Source organism: Panthera tigris, chromosome A1 (assembly GCF_018350195.1).
Source record: "Panthera tigris isolate Pti1 chromosome A1, P.tigris_Pti1_mat1.1, whole genome shotgun sequence".
Taxonomy (NCBI): domain Eukaryota; kingdom Metazoa; phylum Chordata; class Mammalia; order Carnivora; family Felidae; genus Panthera; species Panthera tigris.
The window spans coordinates 87,713,721-87,727,291 of NC_056660.1; the positions used below are offsets into that span (position 1 = coordinate 87,713,721).

The 13,571-nt window shown below is 46.8% G+C and overlaps 1 protein-coding gene across 4 annotated transcripts in view; it reads right to left on the reverse strand.

Annotated features, from left to right (window-relative positions):
* Positions 1-13,571, reverse strand: part of SNAP47 (synaptosome associated protein 47) — a 50,976-nt gene that overhangs the window by 9,781 nt on the left and 27,624 nt on the right. For 3 of the 4 annotated variants that reach the window (XM_007093450.3, XM_042981353.1, XM_042981359.1), the window contains exons 3-4: positions 12,048-12,538; positions 1,404-1,528 (exon numbers count right to left, since the gene is read on the reverse strand). In XM_007093450.3, the coding sequence (XP_007093512.2) occupies positions 1,404-1,528; positions 12,048-12,538 (616 nt within the window). The remainder of the gene's footprint in view (positions 1-1,403; positions 1,529-12,047; positions 12,539-13,571) is intronic. The other variant, XM_042981370.1, reaches the window with a different exon arrangement.

A 13,571-nucleotide genomic window follows, 5' to 3' on the forward strand; every position in this document is an offset into this window, starting at 1 on the left:
CGGCACAGCACATGCACACATATGCAGACATACACAGACACATGCACAGCACATGCACACAGACATACACACATGCAGAGTACATGCACACATACATGGACAGACATACACACACACAGCAAACACACGGACACACACAGCACATGTACACATAGCACACACACAGACGCATGCACAGTACATGCACATACAGAACACACACGGACATACACAGACACACAGCACATGAACACACAGACACACGCAGAGCACATGCACACACATGCAGACATACACATACACATGCACAGCACATGCACACATAGCACACACACAGATATACACATAGGCACGGCACATGCATACACACCACATGCACAGCACATGCACACAGACATACACAGACACACACAGAGTACATGCATACACACAGCCCACAGACATACATAGACACATGCACACATACCACACACACAGACGCATGCACAGCACATGCACACACAGAACACACGTAGACATACACAGACACCCACACAGCATACACACAGACACATGCACAGCACATGCACACACAGAACACACACACACATACACACGCATAGCACACACACATGCATACACATACACACACAAAGCACATGCACACACAGACACACACACAGCACTCTCACGCAGAGCACACACACGGACATACAAACACATGCACAGCACATGCACACACACACGTACACAGACATATGCACAGCACATGCACACACAGCCTATACACAGACACATGCACATACACCATACACACAGATGCATGGATAGCACATGCACACACACGTGGACATACACAGATACAGCACATGCACACAGACGTATGCACAGCACATGCACACATACAGCCCACACATGGACATACATAGACACATGCACACACATGTGGACATACACATACACACACAGCACACACACAGCACATGCACACACAGACACACATGGACCTACAGACACACAGCACATTCACACAGAGTACACACATGGACATACACAGACACACACACAGCATATGCACACACAGCCCACACACGGACATACACAGACACATGCATACACACCACACACGCAGTACAGGCACACACAGACACACACAAAGCACATGCACATATACAGACACATGCAGAGCACACACACACAGTGCACACAAACACAGTACACATGTATGCACATATCTGCACATGTACAACAGGCAGGAGCGGCCACAGGCAGACCGTGTGTGTACAGGCCCACTGGCATGTCTGCACGTCACCAAGTGCAAGGACCCAGAACAAGCACCACTCTTTCTCTGCTCTCTGCATCTGCAGAGAGCAAGATGCACGGTGGCCCATGTACACCAGCAGGGAGATGTCTGCAGGCGCCACGGCACCGGGAGTGCACATTACCTGTCTCAGTTCCTGGGCGTCCCCCTCGGAAATGAACGGCTGGGTCGTCTGCAGCTGGAGTGGCTGGCCGTCCTGGCTGCCTGGGCAGGGCTCATGGTGCACGGCCCGGTCCATCAGCCCAGACGCTGGAAAGGAAAGTCAAACAGCCGTGACATCTTCCTGGAGGTGCGAATGACCCAAGAACATTCAGAACTTTACACGGACTGATGTTGAGGGCTCGAGGGCCGTCAGGGCTCTCTCACACACGCACTGGTCCACAGCCTCTGTGCCTGCTGGGGAGGTGGGTGTGGCAGGGCCCTGTCCCTGAGCTCTGCTACGCTGGGCTGGGTGGGGGCTGCCCAAGCCTCACTCCCACCCCAGGTCCACGCTGCTCCCTTAGCCTTGCTCTGACTGGAGAGTCAAGGTCTGGTTCTGTGCCTAACATCTGAAGAAAGGCCCTGTATCCACGAGTGGTCGTTATCCTTGTCTGGGGGAAAAGACCATATGTTTGGAGTATCAGATGTACCATGTGCTGACCCCTGGTGAAACGCCCAGGAAATCCCCTGCTGGAAACTGCAGCACCGAGTCTTACCCCACACAACGCTGTGGTTCTCCAGAGCACAGGAAATGGCCAGCAGCTTGGGCCAAGCAAAGCTGAGTGTGCAGCCGCGCCGAGCTGGGGGTGAGTCAGAGCGCTACATGTGGCCCGGCACTGCTCAGGGGTGTCTCCCGTCCCCCGACACCTGCGCCTGGTGAACTCCTGAGGAGCGGAAGGGCAGACAGGCCCTCCTGTGGGGTGCAACCAACCTCCATCTGCGGCCCTGGGGCATTGGTCAGGGTCTGTGGTCTGCCATTCTCCATCATGCAAAGCATCCAGGTACGTGGCATACCCACGTTTATATTAGGGAGCTGCAGAGCAGAAAGTGCACAGGACGAGAGTCAGCTGTTTGGATGCCAGCATCTCTGGCTTCTGTGGGACAGGAGGCACAGAAGGGCCACCCCAGAGGTGGTGAGCAGTCATCATAGCAGCCGGATGAACGCACAGTCAGGAAAGGAAGGAGAAGGATGCTGGTCTGGGGCGAGCTCCACACATACACAGACTCCCCTGCTACTTGAGTTTCTCCACATAACTCTTACACAGTCATCCTCCCTGAGGAGCAAAGGAAGCACGGCCTCGTCCAGGACAAGTGCAGGCTGGGTGAGGACAAGACACAGGTTTCTCAGGGTCCCGCAGAGGAAAGGGGCCCAGGCCACACAGAGAGCACTCAGGAATGTGTGGGCAGAGCGGGGGCTGCATGGAGGCAAGACCCTGGGTCTTGGCTGGCCTCTGCTGGAGGAGACCCTGTGCAGGTGTGTGCACACTGTGTGTGTGTCCCATGAATAGTGGGTCCATGGAGAACACCACACCCTCATCCAGGGGGTCCAAATGTCCTCCCAGACAAAACCATGCATACACATCAGGTTTTCTACTCCATTCTTTAAAAAAAAAAAAAAAAAAAAAAAAAAAAAGCCAGGGGCACCTGGGTGGCTCAGTCGGTTGAACATCCAACTCGATTTCAGTTCAGGTCATGATCTTGTGGTTTGTGAGTTTGAGCCCCATGTCAGGCTCTGCGCTGACAGTGTGGAGCCTACCTGGGATTCTCTCTCTCTCTCAAAATAAATAAATAAACATTTTTAATAAAATAAATGCTGACTGCAACCAATGAAATTGCTTTCACAACCTGTGTTCTAAAATCTCCAAAGCCCCATCCTCCTCCAACTTCCTCAGGGCTTTTAATTAGCAAGGAACTTTCCATAGGCTGCAATTCAGTGCTGTTTGGCCTTAACGTGATCAAAGATGTCACCACCTACAATGTTACATAACGAAAAGCACTTTTCTGAAGTGGGCCACAGAAAAGCAGCATCAGAGCCCGGCTGGAAGAATGGAGGCCAAAACAGAAAACCTGGTCTACAGCTGTTATTGGCCTAAAAGAAAGCCAGCTGACACACGTGATGTCACAAGAGTTATCAGTGGAACACAGTGAGTGCAGTTCTATGGCAAATTTCTTCCTCGGTGTCCACTCCCTGGTCCCCCGGGGCTCCCGTCCCACATCACACCGACGTGTTCCCCCCCCTTGGCCACGCCAGCAGCAACCACCTTCCCTCGTCACCTGTCCCGGCATCACTCCACCTGCACACCGGCAGTCCCGTGCCGCCCCTGCACTCTGCAGCTGGGCCTCTCCAGCCGGCGTGTCCAAGACTGCAGCCCACGGGGCCCAACACTGTGTGCCTCCAGTGCTGCTCACACACCTGCAGCTGTATTCTGGAGGGCTTGCTGACCTCTTCTGAATGTGTAACAAAAGGGGTTTTTACTTAACCAGAAAGCCAAAACAGAATTTTTCTTCCTGGAATATACTAAGTCAGGGCTATTTTTCATGAAGAGCTATGGGTCACCAGGATCCACACAGAGCTTAGCACCCCCATGCTCTGTACTGAGACCTGAGTCACTGACTCAGTGACTTCAATGCTCTGAAATATCTCCGAAGAAAAATCAATTTCAGTACAAAATAGTTTCTGTCTCTGAAGTCATTAATTATCTCAGTTAAACAGAATCAGCACAAATCGTTCAAGGTACAAGGGAATGTACGGATGATTTCACTTTCTAGGAACAACGACTGGGCTGGGAGGGGCAGCTGTGGACGCACACCTAGCCTCACTGTGTGCCCAGAGCAAGGCCCAGCAGCTGCACCTGGGAGCAGAGCAGAGCCTCCAGAGGTCATTCTCCTTGTCCCTGGGACCCCAACACCTCAACGATGGCTGAGGGATGGGCCCAGAGAACATCAGAGGATGCTCCCTCCCCTGCTTACGCAGGAAGCACAGGACAGAGAGTGGAAACGAGGGAAACAGCAGTCTCCACTAACTACAACCACAACACCGTACTCTGCAAACGTGCAAAACTATAGAGCACACAGCTTGGACCCATGGGTCCTTGGAGGGGATCAAGTGGGTCAGAGCCACACAGCTTCCAGGGGGTCCACTGGGGTCAGGGAGTACCTGTGTCCTAGTGACCACACAGGGAGGGTATATGTGGTAGCATGGTTCCCGTGGCCTAGAGACCACACGGGTGAGGGTCTGTCTGTGGTCACTGTGGTCCCTGCGCCCTGGGATCAGGACTCTACCACCTGGAGCCAGAGTCTTAAATCAGCGATCCTGCACAGGGACATTACTGTCACATAGATGTGTGTACTGCTAGACACCCAGGCCCATCCTGGGTGCTGGAGATGCGGTCATTAAGGTCTGGTCCGGAGTACATGTCCCAGTGTGGAAGCAGGACAGCCAACCAGGGGGCACTGAGGGCAGGCGCTGGGTAAGATCTCCATTTGGTGAGTGAGCAGGTGACCAGGGCCTCTTAAATAGGCAGTCAGAGAAGGTGACCAGTTGGCAAAGATGAAAGTAAGTACCCAAAACTCTGTAAAACACTATGCATGGGCCTTGCTCTGAAGTCCTCCTGAAACCTGTCAGCCCAAGATCATGAGACAACATAAGACAACGTGCCAACCTCCACACAGACACATCCCATGGGACACCACACACGGTTGGGGACAGCAGGCATGAGGGAATGTGGACAAAACGCGGACTTGGGAGAGCGACAGTGTGTGAGCATCGTTTCGTCAGGGGAATCAGTGTCTGAGACACGGGGACTCTGTACCCTCCTTGCAGCTTGTCCCCAAGCTGGAAGCTAGGCAAACACAGCAGTTTTTCCGCTGCTTTCCCCCAAGGTGGACACTGCCCACCTGTGTCGTCCGGGCTCCCGAAGCCCCTGGAGACACCTTGGGCCAGCTGGCCACCTACACTGCACAGGATTACAGAGGTCTCCGGGAAGTTCCTCTGGGTCCTGTGACTACACTGCCACCTTCTGGCCACAGGCTCTATCACAACAGCAGCTGGAGATGTCCAGCCATGGTCTCCACCTCAGGTGCGGCAGCCAACAACAGAGACACACAGCAAGTCAGACACACCACTCTGCTCACAACCGGGGCCTGTAGCTCCTTCCCCAGCTCCCTCCTCACCACCTGCAGAAGCTCACAGGCAGGCAGGGTGGCCTCCCCAAGGGAGGACTCCACGTCTTGATCTGCACAGGCTGTTAGTCCTGAGGTGAAAACTCATGTGTCATCCTGATATGGCTCCACTCACTCCACGAACACAGGCCCCATCACTCAATCCAACCCGAATCTGGACCTTGCTCGGGAGGTGTGTGCGGACATGGCTGACGGTAGGTGACTGTGGCTTCCCTGAGGAGGAAGACGTCTGGCCCGTGGTCAGCAGCCCTGGCTGGTGCCCTTCCTGATCCAAACCCTGGCCGCAGGGCTCTGGCCCCTGTGCCATGTCCTGTCTCTGAAGATGCCAGCTCTAACAGAAAGCCCACGAACCACGAATGTGGTGGAGCCCCACGAGGACAAGGGCTGTGGGTGCCCAGCACCATGTCCTTGGTCTCCCCTCACTGCCCAGGCCCCTTGGGTCAGGGTCTTATGCTGGCTTGTACTGCTTACCCTCCTTGGCCCTGTCATGGGCTTCTAAGTCTGGCCTTGAGAGAGGGGCCAAAGAAAAATCTGGGATCACCAAGAAAATATGTTTTTTTTTTTAAATGTTTTATTGTTATTTGAGAGAGAGAGAGTGCACACATGCGAGCAAGGGAGGAGCAGAGAGAGAGGGAGACACAGAATCTGAAATAGGATCCAGGCTCTGCCAGCAGAAAGTCTGACATGGGACTCGAACCCATGAGCCACAGGATCACGACCTGAGCTGAAGTTGGATGCTCAACCAACCGAGCCACCTAGGCGCACCAAAAAAATACGTTTTTTAAATTAAGTTTTTACATTAACATTCCCAATGTCTTGGTATTTATGGGACCAGGTCTATTTTTAAGCACATTTCTTCTTGAAACTTCCATCTAGAATAACATCACAATATTCATGTGTTAGGGAAATTGGTTATACATTAGCACTGAAATCAATCACTTCAGAGAAAAAAGAAACCAGGACAGTAAAAACATGTCTCTCACTTTAACAGACACCTGGCAATCAAAGTTAATAAGGAAGGACTACTGGCCTGTCAGAAAAATTGCTATAATATAGAAGTAAGATCACATATAACACCAGTATTAGAAAATACGATACTTTATGACTCTGGGATTTCTTAAGCTGGACTCAAAAACAAACTGAAGGGGAAACATGGTGGATGTGACCACAGCAACATTAAACATTTCTGTGGTGGAGAATGACCATCTGGGAGAGGTACTGGTAGCCCCTGAAGTCAACAAGGGATACATATCTACAAAAAATAAGGTGCTACTACAGATCAAATGAAGAAACAGCACGGTAGAAAAACAAACGGGATAGGCAGTCCACAGAGACAAACCTGTGAGGCCACAAAACAAATAAAAGGTGTGAGACACGCCTTCTCACAATCATTCACAGAGACAAAAATACAGACTAAAGACATGGGGCGACTGGGTGGCTTAGTCGGTTAAGCATCCAACTTCAGCTAGGGTCATGATCTCACGATTTGTGAGTTCAAGCCCCGCGTCCAGCTCTGTGCTGAGAGCTCAGAGTCTGGAGCCTGCTTCTGATTCTGTGTCTCCCTCTCTCTGCCCCGCCCCTGCTCACGCTCTGTCTCTCAAAAATAAATAAATGTATCCCACTTGATCATGGTGAGTAATTCTTTTTATATGCTGTTGAATTCAATTTGCTAGTATCTTGTTGAGAATTTTTGCATCCATATTCATCAGGGATATTGGCCTTTAGTTCTTTTTTTGCTGGGTCTCTGGTTTGGAAATCAAAGTAATGCTGGCTTCATAGAATGAGTCTGGAAGTTTTCCTTCCTTTCTATTTTTTTGAACAGCTTGAGAAGGATAGGTATTATCTCTGCTTTAAAAGTCTGGTAGAATTCCACAGGGAAACCATCTGGTCCTGGATTCTTACTTGTTGGAAGATTTTTGATAACTGATTCAATTTCTTCGCTGGTTATGGGTCTGTTCAGGTTTTCTATTTCTTCCTGTTTGAGTTTTGGAAGTGTGTGGGTGCTTAGGAATTTGTCTATTTCTTCCAGGTTGTCCAGTATGTTGGCATATAATTTTCATGGTATTCCCCGATAATTGCTTGTATTTCTGAGGGATTGGTTAATAATTCCATTTTCATTCATGATTTTATCCAATTTTTTTTAACGTTTATTTATTTTTGAGACGGAGACACAGCATGAAGAGGGGAGGGGCAGAGAGAGAGGGAGACATAAAATCTGAAACAGGCTCCAGGCTCTGAGCTGTCAGCACAGGTCCCGACACAGGGCTCGAACTCACGGACTGTGAGATCATGACCTGAGCCAAAGTCAGCCGCTTAACCGACTGAGCCACCCAGGCTCCCCCATGATTTTATCTGTTTGGGTCCTCTCCCTTTTCTTTTTGAGAAGCCTGGCTAGAGGTTTATCAATTTTGTTTATTTTTTCAAAAAAACCAACTCTTGGTTTCATTGATCTGCTCTACAGGTTTTTTTAGATTCTATATTGTTTATTTCTGCTCTGATCTTTCTTATTTCTCTTCTTCTTCTGGGTTTGGGGTGTATTTGCTGCTCTGCTTCTATTTCCTTTAGGTGTGCTGTTAGATTTTGTATTTGGGATTTTTCTTCTTCCTTGAGATAGGCCTGCATTGCAATGTATTTTCCTCTCAAGACTGCCTTCACTGTTTCCCAAAGCGTTTGGGATAGGCCTGCATTGCAATGTATTTTCCTCTCAAGACTGCCTTCACTGTTTCCCAAAGTGTTTGGATTGTTGTATTTTCATTTTCATTTGTTTCCATATATTTTTAAATTTCTTCTCTAATTGCCTGGTTGACCCATTCATTCTTTAGTAGGGTGTTTTTAACCTCCATGCTTTTGGAGGTTTTCTAGACTTTTTCCTGTGGTTGATTTCAAGTTTCATAGCATTGTGGTCTGAAAGTGTGCATGGTGTGATCTCAATTCTTTTATACTTATGAAGGGCTGTTTTGTGACCCAGTATGTGATCTATCTTGGAGAATGTTCCATGTGCACTTGAGAAGAAAGTATATTCTGATCCTTTGGGATGCAGAGTTCTAAATATATCTGTGAAGTTCATCTGATCCAATGTATCACTCAGGGCCCTTGTTTCTTTATTGATCCTGTGTCTAGATGATTTATCCATTGCTGTAAGTGGGGTATTAAAGTCCCCTACAATTACCACATTCTCAATAAGGTTGCTTATGTTTGTGATTAATGGGCTGCAGGGCTGGTTCAACATTTGCAAATCAATCAATGTGATACATCACATTAATAAAAGAAAAGATAAGAACCATATGATCCTGTCAATTAATGCAGAAAAAGCATTTGACAAAATTCAGCATCCTTTCTTAATAAAAACCCTTGAGAAAGTCAGGATAGAAGGAACATATCTAAACATCATAAAAGCCATTTATGAAAAGCCCACAGCTAATATCATCCTCAATGGGGAAAACTGAGAGCTTTCCCCCTGAGATCAGGAACACGACAGGGATGTCCACTGTCACCGCTGTTGTTTAACATAGTGTTGGAAGTTCTAGCATCAGCAATCAGACAACAAAATGAAATCAAAGGCATCAAAATTGGCAACGATGAAGTTAAGCTTTCACTTTTTGCAGATGACATGATACTGTACATGGAAAACCCAACAGACTCCACCAAAAGGCTGCTAGAACTGATAACATGAATTCAGCAAAGTCGCAGGATACAAAAGTAATGTACAGAAATCAGTTGCATTCTTATCCACTAATAATGAAGCAACAGAAAGACAAATAAAGAAACTAATCCCATTCACAATTGCACCAAGAATCACAAAATACCTAGGAATAAACCCTAACCAAAGATGTTAAAAATCTGTATGCTGAAAACTATAGAAAGCTTATGAAGGAAATTGAAGAAGATACAAAGAAATGGAAAAACCTTCCATGATCATGGATTGGAAGAATAAATATTGTTAAAATGGCAACACTACCAAAGCAATCCACACATTCAATGCAATCCCAATCAAAATTGCACCAGCATTCTTCTAGAAGCTAGAACAAGCAATCCTAAAATTTGTATGGGACCACAAAAGATCCCGAATAGCCTAAGTAATACTGAAGAAGAAGACCAAAGCAGGAGGCATCACAATCCCAGACTTCAGCTTCTACTACAAAGCTGTCATCATCAAGACAGCATGGTATTGGTACAAAAACAGACACATAACCAATGGAATAGAATAGAGACTCCAGAATTGGACCCACAAAAGGATGGCCAACTAATCTTTGGCAAAACAGGAAAGAATATCCAATGCAACAAAGACAGTGTCTTTAAGAAATGGTGCTGGGAGAACTGGACAGCAACATGCAGAAGGATGAAACTAGACCACTTTCTTACACCATTCACAAAAATAAACTCAAAATGGATACAGGACCTGAATGTGAGACAGGAAACCATCAAAGCCCTAGAGGAGAAAGCAGGATAAAACCTCTCTGACTTCAGCCGCAGCAATTTCTTACTTGACACATCTCCAAAGGCAACGGAATTAAAAGCAAAAATGAACTATTGGGACCACATCCAGATAAATAGCTTCTGCACTGCAAAGGAAACAATCAACAAAATTAAAAGGCAACCTACGGAATGGGAAAAGATAGTTGCAAATCACATATCAGACAAAGGGCTAGTATCCAAAATCTATAAAGAACTCACCAAACTCCACACCTGCAAAACAAATAATCCAGTGAAGAAACGGGCAGAAGACATGAATAGACACTTTTCCAAAAAAGCCATCAAGATGACCAAAAGACACATGAAAAAATGCTCAATGTCACTTCTCATCAGGGAAATACAAATCAAAACCACACTGAGATACCACCTCACGCCAGTCAGAGTGGCTAAAATGAACAAATCAGGAGTTATAGATGCTGGAGGGGATGTGGAGAAACGGGAACCCTCTTGCACTGTTGGTGGGAATATAAACTGGTGCAGCCACTCTGGAAAACAGTATGGAGGTTCCTCAAAAAATTAAAAATACTGATGAGTAATGGATAAAGAAATTGTGGTTTATATACATAATGGAGTACTACATGGCAATGAGAAAGAATGAAATATGGCCCTTTGTAGCAACATGGATGGAACTGGAGAGTGTTATGCTAAGTGAAATAAGCCACACAGACAAAGACAGATACCATATGGTTTCATTCTTATGTGGATCCTGAGAAACTTAACAGAAACCCATGGGGGAGGGGAAGAAAAAAAAAAAGAGGTTATAGTGGAAGACAGCCAAAGCATAAGAGACTCTTAAAAACTGAGAACAAACTGAGGGTTGATGGGGGGTGGGAGGGAGGGGAGAGTGGGTGATGGGTATTGAGGAGGGCACCTTTTGGGATGAGCACTGGGTGTTGTATGGAAACCAATTTGACAATAAACTTCACATACTGAAAAAAAAAATTAAAAATAGATCTACCCAATGATCCAGCAATAGCACTGCTAGGAATTTACCCAAGGGATACAGGAGTGCTGATGCATAGGGGCACTGGTACCCCAATGTTTATAGCAGCATTTTCAACAGCCAAATTATGGAAAGAGCCTAAATGTCCATCAACTGATGAATGCATAAAGAAATTGTGGTATATACACAATGGAATACTACTTGGCAATGAGGAAGAATGAAATATGGCCTTTTGTAGCAATGTGAATGGAACTGGAGAGTGTTATGCTAAGTGAAATAAGTCATAGAGAAAAAGACTGATACCATATGTTTTCACTCTTATGTGGATCCTGAGAAACTTAACAGAAGACCATGGGGAAGGGGAAGGAAAAAAAAAAAAGTTAGAGAGGGAGGGAGCCAAACCATAAGAGACTCTTAAAAACTGAGAATAAACTAAGGGTTGATGGGAGTGGGAGGGTGGGGAAAGTGGGTGATGGGCATTGAGGAGGGCACCTGTTGGGATGAGCACTGGGTGTTGTATAGAAACCAATTTGACAATAAATTTCATATTGAAAAAAAAAAGAGAAAGAAAATAAATAAATGTAAAAAAATTTTTTAAAAAGAAAAAAAAGACTAAAGACGTGACCGAGATGTTACTGACACCCATCAGGAAGGTGAGCCTGAGGAGTCCGGTGGTCCCAGGCTGTCCAAAGGCATACATCCAGCCCCACGCTCTCCATGGAGACACGCGGGAGGACTCCATGGGCCCTTGCCAAGGCCTACAAACCCACAAAATGTATCTGCATGGTTGTCCAGGATTCTGATTCCCAGACACATTCCTGGAATGGGCCCAGGTCGGGGGTGCAGAGCCGGCATGCTAGTGTCAATTAAGTCCCACAGAGGAAAGAGGTGAAAACACCTACCCTGGAGCCCTCCTCTGTTCTGGATAGAAAGCAGACTCTGGAGAAACCTGCCTGGCTCCCATTTGAGTGTGTGGTATACCTGAGTCTGGGACTTGCCCACTTCGAGGTGGCAGGAACTAAGGAAAGAGGCCCGAAGTTGTTCTCACCTGCTAACAAATGCACAGTTGCTGGTGCCTGGAAACCAGCAGCTGCTCCAAGCGATGCCTCAAATTATGGATGTGCCACAGGCATGCTGCATTTGACCATGATTCTGGAGACTTGTGCAGGGCCTGCACCAGCAGTCACTCACCTGTGTGCCACATGGAGCAGCCCTTCTCTGCTGGGGAGGAGGTTTTGGTGCTGCTGGGTGTCAGGGCATCTCCTAACACCTCCATCTTTTTGCTGAACTGCACCTCCAAAACGGGGATGGCCTCTGGCATCCTGGCAGATATCAAGTGATAGGCTATGTCAGGCTTCCCAATGAACCGCTGGCGGATGCTGATCTCATAGGGCGTGTGAACCTTAATGTCATCCACGTCTTCTCTTTCGAACCTGTGCATGAGCGCAGAACTCGAATCATGGATTTCCAGTCCAGACACTAGGACAGTGAGACTCCCTGGTTTGACATGGGATGCTGTTCTCTGGGAGACAACAGCAGGAATTCTGACCACTACCCCTTCCTTCCCAAGAGTTTTGGGACTAGCCGTTGAAGCGTCTCCCTTAAGCTTTGTTTCTGATGGCATTTTCCAAAGCTTGGAGCTAAAGGGCCACCAGGAAGGTGACTCCAGCTCTGTCAGCAACCTAAAAGACCAAACAAAACACAGAACAGTCAACGGGGTTTCAGTGCGTTTTCTTGAAGACTGCTTTAGCCTTCACACAGCACTTAGCCATTTTACAGGGCTACATTTTACCCAAGCACTCCATGAAGCAGAAGAGCAGGAATTACTACCCCGTGCTTTAGAAAAGAAAACCGAGGCCAAGAGCATATCTCTTCTGTCTACAGACACAAAGCTATCAGTAATAAGCCCACAATAGAAACACATGTCTTTTGGGGTGCCTGGGTGGCTCAGTCAGCTAAGTGTCTGACTCCTGATTTTGGTTCAGATCATGATCTCGCAGTTTGTGAGTTTGAGCCCCAGTCAAGCTCAGTGCTGACGGCGCAGAGTCTGCTTGGGATTCTCTCTCTCCCTCTCTCTGATTCACCCCTGCTGGCACTCTCTGTCTCTCTCTACAAATAAATAAATAAACTTAAAAACAATTTTTTAAAATAAAATTAAAAAGGAAAAGAAACACACGTCTTCTGAAAAATGTTGCTCTTTTCACGTTTGACCCTGGGTGATTCTGACTCCAAATAAATCCTGATCTGAATCTATAGAGAGCCATCGGATGGAAATTTCTGCAGTAATCTGTCTGTCCAATATGGTAATAGGCACATGTGGTTACTGGGCATCTACAGTGTGGCTCCTAATGCAGGACTGAATTTTAAACTTAATTACATGTGGCTAGTGCCTACCATATCAGACGGTACAGCTGTAAAATAACCACTAATAACACCACAAGATCTATCTTGTGATGAAAAAAAAAAATAGAAGCAGGAAAGGAAAAGCAAAGGAACAAAGATCAAATGGAAAAAATAGAAAATAATCAAGGTGGCAGACTTAAATATAGTCATATTAGTAATTATATTAAATGTAAATAGACCAAATCCTCTAATTTAAAGGCAGATTGTCAGCCTGGATTCAAAAACAAAAACAAGACACAGCTATATCTTGTTTACAAGAGACTGTGAAATATAAGGGCACAGACACGTCAAAAGCAAAGGTATTGGTAAAAA